The sequence below is a fragment of the Haliaeetus leucocephalus genome, unplaced genomic scaffold, assembly GCF_000737465.1.
Source record: "Haliaeetus leucocephalus isolate CR32 unplaced genomic scaffold, Haliaeetus_leucocephalus-4.0 Scaffold932, whole genome shotgun sequence".
In the NCBI taxonomy this organism is placed as follows: Eukaryota; Metazoa; Chordata; class Aves; order Accipitriformes; family Accipitridae; genus Haliaeetus; species Haliaeetus leucocephalus.
The window spans coordinates 9844569-9863855 of NW_010973368.1; the positions used below are offsets into that span (position 1 = coordinate 9844569).

At 36.6% G+C, this 19287-nt stretch overlaps 1 protein-coding gene across 1 annotated transcript in view; it reads right to left on the minus strand.

Annotated features, from left to right (window-relative positions):
• Positions 1-9494: 9494 nt before the first annotated feature.
• EML5 (echinoderm microtubule associated protein like 5) overlaps positions 9495-19287 on the minus strand; it is a 99353-nt gene continuing 89560 nt past the window's right edge. The window contains exons 36-44 of the mRNA XM_010584013.1: positions 18547-18704; positions 16078-16192; positions 15397-15585; positions 15027-15199; positions 13598-13760; positions 12588-12691; positions 10750-10903; positions 9859-9959; positions 9495-9531 (exon numbers count right to left, since the gene is read on the minus strand). Of these exons, the coding sequence (XP_010582315.1) occupies positions 9495-9531; positions 9859-9959; positions 10750-10903; positions 12588-12691; positions 13598-13760; positions 15027-15199; positions 15397-15585; positions 16078-16192; positions 18547-18704 (1194 nt within the window). The remainder of the gene's footprint in view (positions 9532-9858; positions 9960-10749; positions 10904-12587; positions 12692-13597; positions 13761-15026; positions 15200-15396; positions 15586-16077; positions 16193-18546; positions 18705-19287) is intronic.

Sequence of the window (19287 nt, forward strand, 5' to 3'; positions counted from 1 at the left end):
TTTTTTCCATGTAATAGTCATCATACCCCTGATGATACTTTCTCAAATGCTGAAAAAACAAAGACAAGGCAACAAAAACACTTCATAAGCAAGAACAATTAATGATATTGTGTTCCCATTCAGAAGCCTATGAAATTAAATACTGCTTCACTTGAAAATAAATGGTTTCAGATGTCTCCGTTTTATACCAGGAAGCTAGAAAGTACCTCTCTGAATCTCCTTCTGAAGAACTTTTTTTTTTTTTTTTTTTGTTCCAGTACACCTGCTACTGGGCATACTCTGTAATTATCTCATTTGAGAAAGTTCCTGTGAGTTACTTTGCACAAAATAATCCCAGGAGGTGACCATAATACGTTTAAGTGGTATTATAACAATGAAAAGTGTTGAGCCATAACATAAATGCACTTTTTTATTAAATCTTCTTTATCTTTTGGGGAACTACATTTTCACAAAAATATACAAAAGAATTTCTTTTTACAAATATTTACAGTCAATATCAGAAAACAATGTTAGCTACATATTTTAAACTTAAAATTTGACAAATATAGTCTTGAATTCTGAAACTTAACACTCCAGGAAAGTATTTTTAATTTTTTTTGTGTGAAATAAAGTACTCAAAGTTCATATTCAAATTTAAAAAAAATCTTAATTACTGCAAAAATCTTACATTTAATTTTTTTTATATATATATATATATACTTTAAATAAACATACAACATTGTTACAGGGATTAGATGTTCATGGTGGAAACCAAAATGGAGTACACTTAAAACCATGATCCTTATTACAGTAATACATGACCATACCTTTGGACTAGTTTAAAATACCTTTTTTTTCTTTTTTTTTTTCTTTTTTTTTTTATTAAAGCAAGAGGGATTATCTGAACACTCCATAATGAAACACAACAAATCTGAACAGACAACTCGATTTTAAGCTTAAAGGACTAGAGTAAAATATTTTCCTAAGGTGACCTGACAGGGGAGTGGAGGAGCAGAAGATGGGCTCGTGCGTTGTACGGAGTAATGCTGAAATGGATTCCCAGATGAAAGACTGCAAATTACATTATTTTTCTACAGAATTTTCCAATGCCTTCATTAGCCGTCCCTTTCAGAAGTAACTGCCACCATGAAGCTATTTTCCTTTTCAGTGTGAGATGAGGACATAGTAATTTGTAAGGGCAGCAACAAACTAATACTACCTCCATTGCTGAATTTCAACAGCTTTGATGTTTTATAGCCTACTGTACAGTGTTTAGCATAAGGCAAGCTGCTGCTTTTTCTCTGCTAAAAAAAAGTGAATAAACCAAGCCACAAAGCTAAAAGTGTATGTATTTTTAAAGGGAATGGTTCTAATGCATTTACTTAGATTGTTACATTAGTTTAAGATTTAAGATCATTGTGGTCTCGAGTGTATTCTTACATGAGATTTTTACATTAAAAATGCATTAACTTTCCTCACAAATTAGTAACACAGCTTCTCCCCATTACATAATATAATATGCTGTATACCTGTAACTGAACTAAAAAGCATAAATGAAGCTTATAATTACCAGATACTGCTTTTTAAAAAAAAAAAAAAAGAACTATTTTGCACCTAAAACCACAACACAATGATAAGTAGTAGGAAGTAAAAGAAAAATAGACCAAAAATGTGGAAAGTACTACCCAACAGCACCAACGTTTCACAAAAGTACAGAAAACTCTATTTTTTTCATGCAATTTGTGCCTGTGTTCATGCTTGGAGTTTCTTTAGAAACTATATTTAATAAATTCCCAAAGAATACAGTATAGAGCATGTCCCGGCTGTGAGTGGTGTTTGAAAAAAATCAGGGAGTTATAGAAGTACCATTTACAGCGCCATAGCTGAATATCACTTACTCAGATTTTAAGTAATGTGCCAGAAAAAGGTATTGAACTATTTTTTATCTTCTGGGCATGGAAAGATCCCCCCCCAGCCCCAATCTCAAGAATTTGCAACTAAGTTAATAGAAAATTAATTTTCAGCAACGTAATGCTTTGTATTGTAAATCACTATAGTAACAGTAAAGCTGTGGCTAAAGTTGGCTGACCTCTCACAGCTGCTACATTTGAAAAAATATTTATTTGGGGGTTGGGGGGGGGGGGGTTGGGTTAAGAGCTCCTGTGGGAAAGAAAAAAAAGAAAAAAGAAGAGTAATGGCAAAGCTAATGAATGAATAATTGCAGGATTTTATACTAAAAACTTTTTTTTTTTCTTCCCCTCAAAACGCTTATAATTCTGCAGAGGACTGAAACTAAAATACGCCCGCTAACTCCCTTCTTCAGAACCCACCAGTGCAATACTTGCTTCAATAATCTACACTTTCTTCCTTGAGCACTTGTCTCCAGCCCCAGCCCCACTGAGACCAGCTGAAGATGGCACCAGCTTTCTGAAAGCTGCAGTTGCATACAATGATGGGATAGCAGCATTTGTCCCCTGCGAAAGAAGAATTAATCTTATGAAAAACTGAAGCATGAATGATGTTAATCCTCTAGTTTAAAACACCTGTTATGTTGGGCCGACTTACTTAATAGTTAAGTGGGTACGACCTGCTTTCCTTTAAGAATGTAGAATGGTGTGAATCAGACACATCTTTACATCACTGGAACAAACGTGACAATAATTTGGGGGATATCTTTAAGAACCAGAAGTTTGAGCTTTGTTGGTTTTGGTTTGGTTTTTTTGTTGTTGTTGTTTTTAAATAAGCTCTCACATGACATCTGTGCCCAAACTGAGCAAGATATGTACTATTAAGAGCAAAATCACGTTCTAAGGTCTTGAAGTTATCCCACAACAAGCAACAGAAACTCAGGAAACTCTCATTTTGGCTTTTTGAAGAGAAATCCAAACACACCGAGCAACAGGAACATACTACCTTTCATTGTCCCAAACTCAACTGTCCTCTAGAAGGTGGAGAAGCATCAGCCCAGCTATTTGTGCACAGATTTTACATGTCTTGCAAAGAGTTGCTACAGGTAAAAGTCCAGTTCAGTTGTCTAAGCGGCATCTGTAATGAGTTTGCATTTTTTTTTTTTCACATAAAGTTTACCTTAAGACAATTATTTTCTTATTTTGTAATGGTTTATTATGGGATAAAATCAAGAACTTAACTTTACTAATTTATTTCAACTCATATGTATTCATTCATAGGCCTAGATTACATTCACCTTCCCTGACGTACTTATACCTATATTTGGAGGCCTCAGGCAAGGAACCACCGAAGGAAAATTCAGCTCACCTATCATCTGAATTTCCCTCTGCAGATACCTGTCTCCATCACACCACGAGATAAATGGAACACATACAGGCCGTAGCTTTAATGTGTGTCATCTTAAATCACAGAACCATAGAATGGTTTGGGTTGAAGGGACCTTGAAGACCATCTAGTTCCCCCCCCCTGCCATGGGCAGGGACACCTTCCACTAGACCAGGTTGCTAAAAGCCCCATCCAGCCTGGCCTTGAACACTGCCAGGGATGGGGCATCCACAGCTTCTCTGGGCAACTTGTGCCAGTGTCTCACCACACTCACAGCGAAGAATGTTGTGCATGTCTGGGAACAGAACCAAGAACTGGTGATTAATGTTTCCACAGGAAAGAAATTAAAGAGGCAGTAGTTGATACAGCTTGGTTCTGAAGAGTTTTCTAAAGTGTAGTATTTCTTTGGTTTAGTATTTTTTGTTTAAAGAACACATTTAAGCCCAGTTGCACAGGAAACTAAAATACGGATAAATCAGAAGAGGCCTATTAAAACAATCCATGTTTGGTTTATGTGGGAAAGGTAAGTAGCATTTTAAAATACACCCTTAAACTTTTACCTGAGCTCTCAGTACTACATAGCATTTTTATATTTACAGTATTTCTTTGTTACCAACGTGCATACACTAGAACAGTGGTTAGTCTGTGTTAGCTGCTGCACTATATAGTTGTCCCGTAGGTATGGGAGTGGAAAGAGCAATGAATGGGAGCAGCTGCATCTTCCCAAAACCACAGCAAATGAAGTTGCCTGCAGCCCTTCCCTGAGAGCTCTACTGCTCTCCAGTCCTTAAACTCCGCAACCAGCCACAGAATACTTCCGATTTGAGACAAGATGTTTGCCAGAAAGTGATATGACTCCTCACCCACACCCCCCGTGTTGGTTCTTTGGTCCTGCCTTTGCCCATTTATGAGCATTCCTTCCTGTTTTCCTTTGTTTTCCTTTCTTTCTCCTTTTCTCTGGGTTTATATTTAGTGGTTTCCTGTTACTGTTTGTTATGTTCCATAATTTCAAAAAGAAGTGGAAATTACGAGAACTGGCTACCGTCACCATGCTCAGACCTTACACTTTCTTGTTATTTTGTTTTACACTAGGGGGGAAAAGAGAACACATGTTCCATGCTTTTTTTCCCCTCTTTTTTCTTTTTTCTTTTCCCAAAGAAAAAGTGAATTGGTTGGATTGCTGGTTTAACAGTCAACAAAAAAACCAGATCAAGGTTATGACTGGTATGCTGTTGGTAATCTGAGAAGGGGATGTCGAGTGGTTACCTGTTCCAGCATCAAGTAGACCAGAGAAAACCCCCCACCAAACCCACCTAATAATTTTTAGTTACTTATGAATGATTTTGGCAAGGAAAGCTACTGTGGCTTTTATGTGTATTATACACCTAAAACTATTCTTTTTTTTTTCTGAAATGAGATATGCAGAGTTTAGGTCTGAAGTCAAAGCTAATTAAAGAGCAGAATCTCTGCTGAATCTGGAGACAACCAAAGAAACAGGCTTGGTGTAACCACACTACAGTGATTGCTATAAAGAACGCATAGCAGGCTTTGGCAAGCTCACGTATCTATCCACATGAGCAAAAACTGAATGGTGCTATAAACTTTAGTAAACAGAGCAGATTGCAAGGAAGCAAAACAAAACCAGGAGAACAAAAAGAGTAAGCAAATGCAGTACAGCTAGTGATGTTAAAATCACTGATGTGGTAATTTATTTTGTGACTTGCAATCTTACTTCCCTTTCTGTAGAGTCTACAGGATGATTCACTTTGTCCAAAACACTGATGACATTTATCTATAATTTATGCTAATAGAATTAGGAAAAAAAAATATCTTTAAGGCTTGTCAAATCTGTGACACTAATAATGAAATAGGGAAACATGTCACCTTGTCCATGTAAGAATTGTATTTGAAACCAAGATTCTTTGCTTGTCACACTACTACACCATGCACAGCAAGTCCAATAAGGGACTCCAGCGCATAGGCCTAGAGTGAAATCCAGCCTTGAGCACTGTTGGGTGCAATCCAGAAAGCAGGTGAGGTGCTGCGCAGGCAGACGCTCAGGGCTTGTTGAAAGAAGGGCACTGTTTGCCTTGGCAAACCTGCATGTCAAATAGCAGGGTTTAGGCAGCAGCTCAGAGAAGTGGATCACGGTTTTACACTAAGTCACTCCTGAATGCTATCAAAGTCCTGCTCTTGGTATTGAAGTCCTTTATTTTGATCTAGTTTCTAGATCCAGGAGATAACTTGTCTGCAATGTGTCTGCTTTCTGATGGTACAATTGCAGGTCAGCACTAACCCGACTTGTATGAAGTTCAGACTTACTCTGAAATGACCCTTGCTAATACTGAAACCCTGATATTGAGCAAAGTCAGAAGTTACTCTGAATGCATGCTTTCCTTTGGCTGTCAACAAGTGATAAAGTAGCCTTAATTTCCTGAAATGGTTTATCTTTACTTTTACACCATCTCTTGCCTTCCCTATCAAAATCAGAAAGTCATATACAATGACTGCCTCCTTAAGAATAAAAAAAATTAAGATTTCAAGTCTAAATGATTCAATACATTTGGCTGATTTGTTCTTCCTGACTTAATCTCAACTGTGTTCCTCAGTTCCTGCACTATAGCAATTTTCAGTTCTAAATATGTTTATTTATAATTTTTGTTTGCTCCCAGGAGCTGGATTTTCCTTCTCTCCTTCTCTTTTTTCTAAGCACACTTAAATAGCTTTCAAGGGCACATTTATTTTTTTAAGTGAAATGTCATTTTGCTGTTATTGAATCAGTTCTCTAGTTTATTTCTTTTATTACAAAAAATATTGCTGACTTTAAAGATCCCAAAGATGTATGTTTGCTGTAGCCAGAAAAAGAGTTAGAAAGACAATTAAGCTAGAGAACGAAATCATCCACTATAAGTGATTAAATTACACAAAAAACTTTTGCCTCCCCTTCCTTGGTGCTGTATAATCACAGAAAAGGCTTTCTCCAGCTTCAGACAGAGCCTTCCTGCCCACAGTTCTTCTCTCTAATGCTTCCAAAGAAAAGGCTGTCACTAGTCCCTCCACATTCCAGCTTCTTCCCTGACCTATCCTATGGGGTTATTTCATCCTCTGACTTTTCTGCTGAGCAATCAGTCACCAGCTCCCACTGCCTGCTGAAACAGGGAGCCCGTTCCTGCATACACATGCTTCAAGCACACAATTAGCAAGTTACTAGAGTAGCATTTAATGTAAACAGCAAATGAGGCACAGTAACAAGCACCATCACAGACAAAAAGACCAAAAAACCCACAAAGCTGCCATCTTTAACCATGCTTACAGCCAGGTGTTCTCTTCAGCAGAGAATCCCAGCTTGTCCTACAAAATGTGCTCCAAATTGTCCTCAGGAAGAAAGCTGCAACTGAGGCTCTACTCACTCCTCTCCTCAACATTCATGAACGTTCCCAGCTGGCTGACCCCATTTTACCTGGCCAACCACTGAGCAGTTTGCCAGGGAAAACAGTAGCTACCAATACTGGCTGCAATAGGAGGAACAAGGCTGATAGTTTCGTTTCTAAAGAGCTCCTCAGCCTCCAGCTCCCATCCCAGCCCTTTACAGTAGTGGTGAGGTTTGGAAGAGAGTGAAGAAGCAGGGAGATCTGGAGGCTCAGACTTCCGCGCTTCAGCTATCAGCCTAGCACCGCTGCAGGCAGCCCTGCTGCAATCTGCCCGTCAGCTTCTTGCTGGTACTTCACCGCTGGCATGGCATTTGAGATTCCTCAGGACAAAAGCACCAATGGACAAATTATCAGTGGAGAGGCACAGCACTAATGAAGGGAGGGGGGAGAAGGACGAGAAGAGGACGTGACCAGTGACGGAGATCTGAGGAACAAACCCCTTGATAGTCCACATACCTCTTTCATTGGGTGAAGGCCTACAGAAGATCATGAGGCTGGGAGACCCTGAGCCTAGGATTTTGAGGGGAAAACTCAGAGGCAGAAAAATTGGGACTCTGATCTGGCAGTCTGAGTAGGACAGACTATGAGGGACCTCTTAACAGCCATCCAACTTGAACTGATGAAAGGCAACTTTAAAATAGAGGCAGGACAAATCTTACTTCAAGTCAAGAAGTCCTGCACAGATGTGTTTCCTAAGGGATAGAATCACAGCTATAGAATAGGACACTGCAACTGACTTCTCTGGCATAGGTGAGATTTAAATGCCAGATACTAATTTTCATACAAAACAGGCAGGCAGGCAGGCAGCAAGGTTATGAGACAGATCAAGTCTAATCTCAATTCTCATATGCAATTCCCCTAAAGTCAAAAACGTTAGGAGCAAGATCTCCCTGTACACTCATGACCAAATCTACAGAGTTTTTGCTCCTGTAGAAAGAGCAGCTGCATGACTGGCAAGACTTTGCTAAGAACCATCATGCCGAGAAACCTGATAATTGTTTAGTTCATCAACTTCTGTAAAATAAATATTGTTATAGCTCGATATACAAAATATATTCTCTAAGACCATTGGGTAACTAGCTTTGTATAGCACAAAACAAGCATTTGTGGACCTAGGAGAGCACGGAAGTCTGGCTCATTAACTTTTCTTCCCCTTCTCTTCTATATGTAAGCCCTCCCATTCCCTCTATAACCACCATGCACGCAAGATGCTTACAAAAAGAGATGAGGTTTATTTCTTTTTTACTTTTATCTGGCGTAAGAGAATGCAAGAGGTTGCTGCCGTGAATAATATCAAAGCCTACTGACTAACCTAAACAAATGCCATTGTTAAAGCAATGCTGGCTTACACAGAGAAAAAGAGCACACGACATTCACAGCAGAATGTCATTATGAGAGTAGTGCTGATTATTAGTGACTTCTGTTCCCTTCTATGTTGCATGAAAATTAACTGCACTGATTAAAAATCAGGTTCAGTCTGTAATGCATCTCTATGACATGATCTAGACAAACAGCTGATTACATCTTCCTCACTTGTACCCAAAACAGCTTTGTTCAGGTTTTCATTATCACTGAAATGTTTTTTCAACTTAGTCTCTCAGTTATGTTGCAGTATAGAATAAATGCACTTATGCTAGAGGTGACAGCAGGTCCATTTAAAGAAGCGTATGATTGGATATTTTTTACAACTGGGAGAGAAATCTGAGCAGACACCTCTCCCAGCTAGTCCTAACTCTGTTAAAAAGTTCAAATGTACAAAATATAATGTTTGGAAAGTTTATATTCTCTCTGAATCCCCCCTATGATGCTGAGAAAATAAAATCAATCCATATTGCTATGAAATTCTATTTTTGCAACTGGTGACATCCCAAGATTTATCAATTATGAAGACTATAAAATCCTCACCCTAGTCCACATTTCCAGCAGAGAGGCTAACAGCCCAGTCAAGTAACACAGCAATAATCTCTCTTCCACTGAGAATACTTTTATTCACAAGGCAAAAATTGGAGTTAGAATTTTAGGTTGTGGGCAAGGCACTCGCAAAGTGAGCAAATCTATTTTTGCTCACAGAACTAATTTAATGTTTAAGTGCAACAAAAACACTAAATTAGCCATGAAGATCATGCATATCCAATGGCTTTCACCAGACATGACTGTGATCCAGGCCTCTAAATACAGAAATATTTCTAAGTCCTAAGGAATCAGCTCTCTTATTTTCTGCTTCATGAGATGATGTTTCCTTTCGACCATTCATAGAAATATCATTTCCATTATAATAATTAAACATTTATTAAAATACTATATATTTAAGAGTTAATATATGGTTTCTTTCAGTAATAAAATACAGAATATTCTTTTTTTTCGATGATATTCAGACCCCAAAACTTATAGGAGAAACATTCATGCTGAAAATAGATCAATGTACAGCACTAGGTCAGAAATAACATCTCTTGATTAAAACCCCAGGATCTTACTGTGGAACTGTACATTGATTAACAATTCACTTTTTCCTTTTATCCATGTATTTCATTTTCAACATCTGGCAGTGAGTGAAATACAAACCCGGATTATCTGATACTGAAGCAAATCTAATGGCCTCAGCATATTTGTGACAGTCCATCCTTCTGACAGACTCTAGATACTTGTCTTTCAGAGACAGATTGCTCTGTGTCTTGGATCAGCACCATTTCTTATGCATGCAGGGCACAGTAGAATGTCACATTGCAATCCTGGGTATTTCATGCCTGGTACTTCATGCAGTGTCCTCTTTGCAAGTCTCCCATGTCTCTCTCAATGAGGCATATGCACACATTTCCAAACAAATAAGCTGTGTTATCAAAAACATATTAAATATGAGATACAAAATACTACAATGTTGTAAAAGAAATGGCTAACACAGTCAAAAGAAAAATTTCAGTTAGAAGTATGATACTCTGAATACAGATGTAAACATATTTTAATTTATTAAATCTTAACTGTTGATATTAACATCTGGGCTATTTATTTTGTTGCAAATATCCGTCTCTGTATATACAAACAGAAAAGCAAGCGCACAGATAAAAAGATGAAGACTCTGAACTTGAGCTTTATACTGTTACAGACTGTCCATGTCCACTGCTGTGTACTTTTTGACAATAATGGAAAGGACACATACCTGCAGTCATCCCCTCCAGCACTGACCACGTATCTGTCTCCACTTGTAAATCGAATATTAGTTAAGTGGGCAGAGTGACCTAAAAACCGTTTGTGTTTTGCCTGAAAAAAAACCGAAAACCCAACAATAAAATGAGAGAGTCTAAATACTCTGTGTCCTAAATCAAACAAGGCATGCGTGTTTTTATCTACCTTTTTATTGCATCACCTATTTATATTATTCAGAATGTTACATAGGTTTTCAAAAGTGAAAGATCTCCTGAAGGAGAACTACTATTGAGCTGTGATGCGGATTAAATTGCCACCAAATGAGACAGCACCTGTATATTGGGAACAATGCTCAAGCTAACACAATAAAATGAAATATATCTTGTCACATGATTAACCTGTAAATTTTGTGTAAAATTCCTAACACTGAAAAAAATTATATTTTTGTTCTAAGTGTGTAAGCAGTTTACACTGTGCAGTCCCAAATCCTGAAAATTAACTGTGTTAGTGTTAGCGAAAAATCTGTAAACTCTTCATCCATGGAAATACACAGATGGGACCAAAATTACCAGCTGTCTTCCTCATCTGTCAAATGGAGATTGGAGATGTGGATAAATAAAACTAAGGGCTTTGAGATTTTCAGTATGAAGGCACTATGCTAATGCAGACTGGCAGACAATATTAACACCTACAAGAGCTTATAGGAACAGCTATTAGACAAAATGGTAGAAAAACTTTTGAGGTGAAGCATGCTTATGAGACTATAGAGCTAAAGTTACATAGATGCATTAAAAAGCTACAAATTTAGAGGAGGAAATACTTCCATCATACGTCTTCTACAGAAACAATACAAGACTATAATACCAACAGTACTTGTTGTAACAATGCAAAAACAAGTTCTTACAAATTTTTCAGGACATGGGAAGTCAAACAGTTTGACCATGCCAAAATCATCGCCTGTTACAAGATTAATTCCCGAGTGAGAGACACAGGCACAATTTACATCAGCTTTTTCAGCATGCCTGGACCAGATTCCAATTACTTCATCACCTAGAACACTGAAACAGAAGAGCAAAAGATTCTTTTGAAAACTACAGCAAAATAAATAGCATAAGGAAATAGTAAGCAGCTCTCATACTGTAACTGGTTTTATAAAAATGTAATTTTTACATTTTGTTCTTACACATACACATCTCGTACAGGTTTTACTCTGTAATTAATTTTTGTATCATTCCATAATTGCTTCTGAAACTGATTCAGTAATATAATTCCCAAAATAACATGGCCCATGACAACACTAAGAAGCAGTGGTAAAAATCAATAGTATTAATATTGTCCAGTGAGGCATTTGTCAAAGAAGTGAATACAGAAAGGACAATTAAAAATAGAATGTCACAGCATAAGCATTAGATGAATAAGTTTCAGCTTTTGGAAAATAAAATTTTGTGTGTTCTCATTATAACTATGTTTTGTTGATTCTGTAACATTTCTGTATTAATTAGATGAAAAGTTTCCTTAAGTCCAGTGAAGATCATTATAATCAGAAAGAGAGAGAAAAATGGTCCTAAACAGGAAACATAATTATCTTAAGATTCCAAACCAGACACTTATAGAAAATTTCCTTTGCAAAGCCTTGTGAAAAGTTACTTTCTATTCAGCTCTGCTTATAATGTATTTGCATACTTCCAAGAACGCACAGAAACACCTATTTGTTAATAGGTGAATGATTTGGAAATTTTTCTGTGATTCTTGCCCTCCAAATCAGAGCACAGTACACTACATTCAAAAAGGAATGACTTACTTCAGACGTACTGAATTGGGTCAGAAAACACAGGTTTCTTGGTTTTGTATCAAAGAGGTGACAAAAATGGATTACCCAAACAGAAAACAGAAAGCAAGCAAAATGAGTCTTTCAGAGCCCTCTGAAAAGGTCGTAGTTTTAGCCATGTCTTGCTGCAAATAGTCAGGATTATTATTGTTTAAAGTGGTTCATGTGTGGAAAATTTTCAAGTATTTATTCGCAATTTTTGTCTCAGGGTGCTAATCAGAGGACAATAATTGAAAGCAGGCAAAGGAGCCTGAAATAAGGCACAGGAAATCAGATTTGCATAGAATATTAAATAAATCATTTAAATGTGAAATAAAACTAAAATATGATATCATTCTTCATGTAATTTCCAAGTCTATTTTGAATGAAATATAATAACTTTAAGGTATTTAAAAGTACTTTTGTATACCTTTTAATATGCAAATATTAATAGCAACTTTAATACACAGATACCATTAATGTAATACTGGAAATAAAACTTGAATTATCACAGTCCTGTGTTGTCTTTTCATGTTTTGATATGTTTTAATTTTCTCTGTACCCTTACCCCCAAATTGCTATTTTGAAGTAAATAGTGCAGTATTCCAGGTAATTTGCACAGTGCAATGAAAAACTACTGAGGCAGCTAGAGATATATCAAAGGAAACTAGAGACACACAGCAAATAGAAAGGCACACATTAGAGAGGTCAGGTTTTGCTGGATGTCCTCACTGGTCAAACACCTCATGTTCTACTGAGGGAATCTGCTATGCACTGTCTTTTGCTGTACTGTACTCACCTGATCCATTGCCAGAGCAGATGGGTGTGTTAAAAGAAAATATCTGACTGAAGGGATGAAATACACTTTTAAACAGTAGGTGCTTCTCCTGGAAGTTACAAGTGTTTTAACAGGTGTAAATGTGTGAATCATTTACCTTGTCCAAGTAGCCCATGTTATTCTGTCAATCACAGCCTGGTCCACAAGCTGTTTTCCTGAAGGCACTTCATAGACTTGCCTCTTGTAAGACCCAGTAGAGACCTTTGAGATGACCACAGAGAACTTAGAATACATGAACTTGTTTGAAAAGATGAAAATACAACTCTAAAGCTCTGAAAAGCATTTTTGTGATAGTTATCTTTTACTTTGTAACTTAGCTATTAATAAAACTTGCTCAATGAGTTGAAGATTCTCAAAATCCTATACAAGCATAAAGCAACAGTGAGAAAGTGTAAGAAATCTTAAATTTTAAAATGTCTGATTAATAAAAAAATAATTGAAACTTCTCACATTCTGCACATATTAATTCTTTGTATATACTGTGTGTATTAGCATAAGTGTGTGTGTATAAATAAATAAGGCAAAATAAACTCTTATCTTTAAAACTGAAACAAAGGTATTCCTCTCAGCCTGTAGATGTTGATTTGATAGTGGAAGAAGCTTAATCCTCCTCTCAGATGTGAACAAAATACAGAAAGCAAAGTATGCCTGCTTTATTTTGATTTTAAGAATGCCTTGAGCCCTGTGGCCCGGAGTTGTAACACCATGATTTTGGTGCTGCTCCAACGATGGCTAGCACTGAAACGATGCATAATGCTACTACTCTAGTCAGGCATATGAAGAATTCACAGGTCCCTGGGGCTTACAGAATGACAGACTGTACTCAACCCTCTTCTAAGACAGCCCATCAGCATCACAGAGGTAAAAAGGCAGGGAGACACATTAAAGTGATCTTGAAATCTGTTTCTTGTTTCTATGCTTATTTCTTGTATTTAATATCCAGGATAACTATTTTCGTCATCCACTTATCACTACAACAAAGTAACAGTAGCCTACTAGTCCAACATTTCATTACAAAACTTAGCAGTTGTCAAAGCAGAATACTTGCAGAGTATCTATCATGAGTATGTTTTTCATTCAGTATCTTGAGCAATTAATGACTGATACCTGGAGATAACAGCTATCTGCAGAGAAGTCCATCTGGATCACAAAACTTGGGATATCTTTGCAATAGCTGACTCGATTTAATGTGGGACCCAAAGTCAGATCATAAAAATCCACTGCATTCTCACTGGAACCGACTGCTAAATAACGAGAATCTGGGCTAAACCTGAACAGATAAAAGGGTTTTATGAACACAGGTTGGCACTTGCAACAGATTCTAATATTTGTGAAGCAAGGGTAAATTTGCATTTCAAGTATCTGCTATCCAGAACCGAAGAGGGAGGCAGAGTATTTCATCTGCTAAGCAAAATAACTTTTGAAACAGAATTTTCAGGGAACATATATGTAGAAGGGGGCAATAATTTTGGTACAGCTGTCACATATAAGTGAACTGGGAACATATTTGGAATAACTCTGTTCATTATCTGATCTCATTACCATCTTAACGGTCTAACAACTTTGTGACATGCCCCTGATGACTTTAACGCTATACTTACAAGGCTACAAACTAGAAAAATGAAATGCTGTAAATAAAGAAAAGCCAGACCTTCTAGATGAAATGTACTGAATAAAAAGATGTGAAATCAAACCTTTCATCTACCCAATGTATCTTTTGCACAGTGGTTTCTTTCCTCTAATTTTCCCTTCTAGTCTTGAAACTCAGTAGCTTCCTGAGCTGAACAAATTCCTCACAGCCCCTTTTGTGTTACTAGGGAAGTTTCTTCATTTCTATTATCTCCGAGACATACCTTTGGACAGCTTTCTGATTCCAGCAACCCTCTAATCCCTAGGCAGGGCTCTTCTGCCTTCCTGCAGCAAGGTCCCTGTTTGCTGATATTTCTCCCACTCATCCTACTTTGCTCTCCAGAAGCTTCCCTTAGCTGATCATGATCAATTTATCTCACAGAAGGAACAGTCTTGTCCTCCACTCAGGGAATAGAAGCAAAATTTTACTTCTGCTAGCTCCTTTCTAACAAAACACAACAAAGAGCAAACTGACAGGCAGGCGTTTCCTTGTCTCACAATCCAGTCTGTAAACTTCTGATCTCATTTTACCTCCTACACATCATCTCACTTTGCTCTTTTTCACACCTTCTCAGATGCCCCCAGATTAGGATGGTCTCTTCCTATTGTCCATTTACTTCCCCATTCACCCTTCATTTTAACTAATCCTTGGCAATATCATCTGACACTCGCCCTATGGTACTGCCTGGTTTTTGACTGATCGCTTTCTCTTATCTTCATGTACCTCCTTCTTCCTTTCTATTCTTGGTATCAGAGTAATCACACAAGCTCCACAATTCACTCATTGATTCCAGCTCTCTGAAGTATCATTGCAATGCTCCTCAGAACATAAAATTGTATTTTTAAAAATCAAAATAATACAGATTTCTAGAATACTACAATAGACAAAGGCATTATATTTTCTGACCTGATATCCTGAATCGCTGATCTTCTGTCCCTTTTTTTCCCCCAAATTTTTAGAGACGTCACAAGCAAGATAATAAATTCTCCATTTTTCATGCCAATAGCTACCATATCACCTTCTGGGCTGTAACAAACAGTACGAGCTGCGTGACCTAAGCTGACTTTGTTCAGCATCTTCTGTGAAGAAATAAAAACCCGGAAGAGTAAATATTTCCATTTGTTCATATTTCAGAAGTACCCTATGCTAACAGTTTGCCACTATCAGATAGATTATTCTCAGAATACATTAAAAACCAAGTTTCAAGTCCTCACCACCACCACAAGTCTAGGATTTTTTTTTTTTTCCTAAACAACAACTATTCTCCAAAACCTACCTTTTCAGCAATATCCCAGAGTCTTACTGTGCCATCTTCTGCAGCAGAAAGGAAAAAATCTCTGGAAGGATGTGTTGCTAGGCCCCAGATTGGTCCATCCATATGACCATTAATTAGAATGTTACATGCAGCATTTTTCTCTCCAACTTCAATTATTTCGGCATTTCTTGTCCCAACGAGAATCTTCCCCTTGAACAACAGTGAAAGAATTATCTCTGATATAATACATAAACTACTTGTGATGAACAGTAATAAATATACAATCCAAAGCTATAGTTCTGTCAAGAAGGTTTGCTGAAATCAAATAATCAAATAGACAAAGATAATTTATTTTTTAAACTCCTCTATGATTTATTAAAGTACAAAGCTGTATATAAATCATGATGCTAGTTGAGTTATTGCTTGTAAGTCAGTTATTTGAAGTGTGAAGAGAAAATAGAAGAGAAATCCTTAGTTAGTCTTTAATAAAAATATATACAGAATATTATCCTAAGTAAGGCTAAGATCTCCCAAAGTAGGGTTTTTTTTTTCTGCTGTAAAATCAGTTGTAGACACCTTCTAGCTCAATCTTTAATTTCAAATCCTAATTATAAGAGGAGGAAGCAATTTATCATATTTTTAATGTTACAGATCAATCCACAAATTATAAGCTTTATTTTAAAGACACGATGCTTTCTTTACCTTGCCTCTACAAACTGAGCGAACACAGTCCGTCATTTGTCCTGTCTCTAGTCTGAAGGCACGACATCGTTTCAGCTCTTGATCCCATAGCTTAACTGCTCCTCCTTCCTTTGAACTATGAAGAAATCAGGAACAACCATGAGTATAATGGCTGGCATAAAAAAGACAATTAATGTATGAAAGAACTATATTATTTAATGTAACGTATTGTAAACGAGGCATTTTAGTATGTTCTAAATCATTAAAGATTCCATTTGTTTTTACTGAACAGGTGATGTTAATATGCTGAGTCTCCTAGGTAAGCAAGAAATACTGATTCAAAGTCCTCCTAGTACTACTTTACAGAACAAGTTGAAAGATAGTTGCTGCTAAACTTAGTCTGAATTAGTAGCTCTTAGGGAATCTGTCTAGTCAAAGGAACAGTTAAGTGTGTATTAAGACAAGCAGAGATTATAAAAATATAGTTGATGGAAACAAAAAAGATATGTATTTTACTACTGTGAAATAAATGACAAGATTTTAACTTTAGTGAAAATTTCACTATTTTCACTGCTGTTGTGAAAAACAGACAAAATACAGGAGAAAAATCACACAATGTTAATTGCATAAGATACCCAACTAATAAGTATTAACCATGAAAGCACTAAGTATTTCCCACTCACTTTCAAGAGAACTGGTATTTCAGTAAAGAACACATTGAAATAAAAAAAATTTCTAAAAAGGAGATAATGTTTAATAAAACAGTTATAAATCTGGCATTTCCAGTTGAGCTGGGACATGTTTTGTCTGTCTTCAAAGAGAAAAGCATCTCCCCCAACAGAAAAGAAAATATAGTGTTCCACAATACTGAGCTGCCAGTGTTACAACTTTGTTTACTGAATGAACCCTGACAAAGAACTCCAGAAAGTTTAATCAGAATTACTGCTTTTGTACTATTATTACCAAAAGAATTGTAATGAATTATAAATTGCTAGTCCTTGCAATGCAATATCCTTTGCTTCCCAATAGCACTGTTTTGACATATGATTGGTCATCATACTCAGCAAAAAGATTTTATCAAAAGAGGCTGGTGAATTGCCATTAAGAATGCCAAGGCAGAAGCAGACATGCAATTTTCCTAAATGTAGAATTTGTTTTGTATACTTGAAATACTCCATTTTCCCACAGGAAATGAATTATTGTTTCTTTCTGTTATTCATTACTATTTCTTTCACATCAAATACTAATTATTTAGAGGGTCTGAAGCCAAGTGGTAGAGAGAACATTCTCCAGATAAAATCACATTGATGTTTTATAAATACTAGAAGAAAATATTTCAAGCACAGGCATAAGTAAGTTTTCAGCTGGGTCTGAATATCAACCATGAACTTTAAGGACTATTTAAGGAAAAGGTAACAAGTGGCCTGTGTCCTGCAAAATGGGGCACTATCATGCCATCAGATGGACTGTATTACAGCTGAAGCACTTTATTTTCTTTTATCATTAACAAGGTGCTAAGAAAAAAATTAAAATGCTTGAAGAGATGTTTTGCTTAAAACCGCAGAAACAAAGGATGTTGCTATACCTTTGATTTGAGAGAAGACAGTTTGCCTCTGCCATCATAACTAAACAGATCCTTCCTTTAAAAGAAGCTGTGCATTATGCTGTTTAATATTTATCATTCATTTATTTAATTACGATTGTGCAAATTACTTGGATTAACAACCTCAGTTCAACTTCAGAAAAAAGAAGTAACCCACCAAGGACTTGGTAATTTTTTTAATGCTTAAAGCTGTATTTCAAACTAAATGTTTTTGCTTTCTCTCAAAAATAATACTGTTGTGATAAGTACCATTGAACCATTTAATAACATGACAAGGTGATTTCAAGGCCACTTTTGATTATAATACTTCAGCCTTTTCAGCTTAAGGAGGGAAGACTGTATCATCTCTTTGATAATTGTGTATTTGTACTTGGAGAAACATTACCTGACTGATGTAATGCAGTATAATTGATAATGTAATATAATTGTTAATTCATTCACATAATTTATTTTACACTTGCCTATTATTTTTAACCAAAATAATGTAAAGTCATCATAAAATGCCTGAAGAAGCTTGCATGTATGCTTTAGAAGGATGACTGTTACCTAGAAGTTAAAATTCTGAAGAACTACTTGTACAGCATTTAGATTCTGATTCATCCCCCTTGACTTTAGGTAGTTAAGCACGGCACCCAGGTCAGGATCCTAGCAACTCTAGGCTTTCTCTCTCTTACAATCAATGGAAAAAAATAGGTACTTGAAGCTCACGTGGGCTTACCTGCACGTTGGAGGTGGTGGCTACCTTTTTTCCTACCACCTATTCAGGGATCTGAAAGTGACTACTCTTCTAGCTTTGATGTCCCAGCTGCCTAGTGTTAAATGGGATGAATCCAAACCATTTTTAAAGAATACAAGTGCATGCAGAAAAAAGAAAAAAGATGACTCACGGCCTTTCTTTGCCTCCTGTAACAATCAAACCATCTCTTAATGTGGTATACATTGTGAAAACAGGTCCATTGTGAGCTTTGGCCACAATTCGTATCAACACGTGATCTTTCCAAACACAAACATCTCCACTGATAGTACCTGTAAATGTCAAGTTATTCTGAAAAGGGGAAAAATATACTCATCATCTGATTCTGAGTAAGGCAGGAAGAAAAACATTCAGAAATAAAGATCATCACTATTTGCATTTAGGCTAGATTGCTTTTATTTGCTGCTGTAGAAGAGCAAATTGTGGAAGGTGTAATAAGAACCTGTAGGGACAAAACAATGAGCTATTATATTCTTTCTTGAAGTCTGTAACATGCTTTCTTGTAGCTAATAGGGTCTGTATTGCAAGATGAAATGCAATGACTTAAGCTTCAGCCATGGGGTTATCTATGTTTTCAGCCTATCAGGTGTGCAAACTGATAGAAAACCAAGAACAGTTTTGACATGTCACACAAAAGGGCAATTTGCACCCCCTTGCTATATACATTATGCTTGCACTCATTTTTGTTGTTAGGTGAAGGTACTCACTGGATTACAGTAACCATTAGTTTATGAAGAAAACAGTTTGACTTAACTGAGAACTAAAAGCTGCCTGTTCTTCTTTACTTCTGCTTCCTGTTTTTGAAAGGCAATAAAAATACATTTAATTACCTCTGAAATTTAAGGGTAATTTATTAGGATACACTTAAAACCAT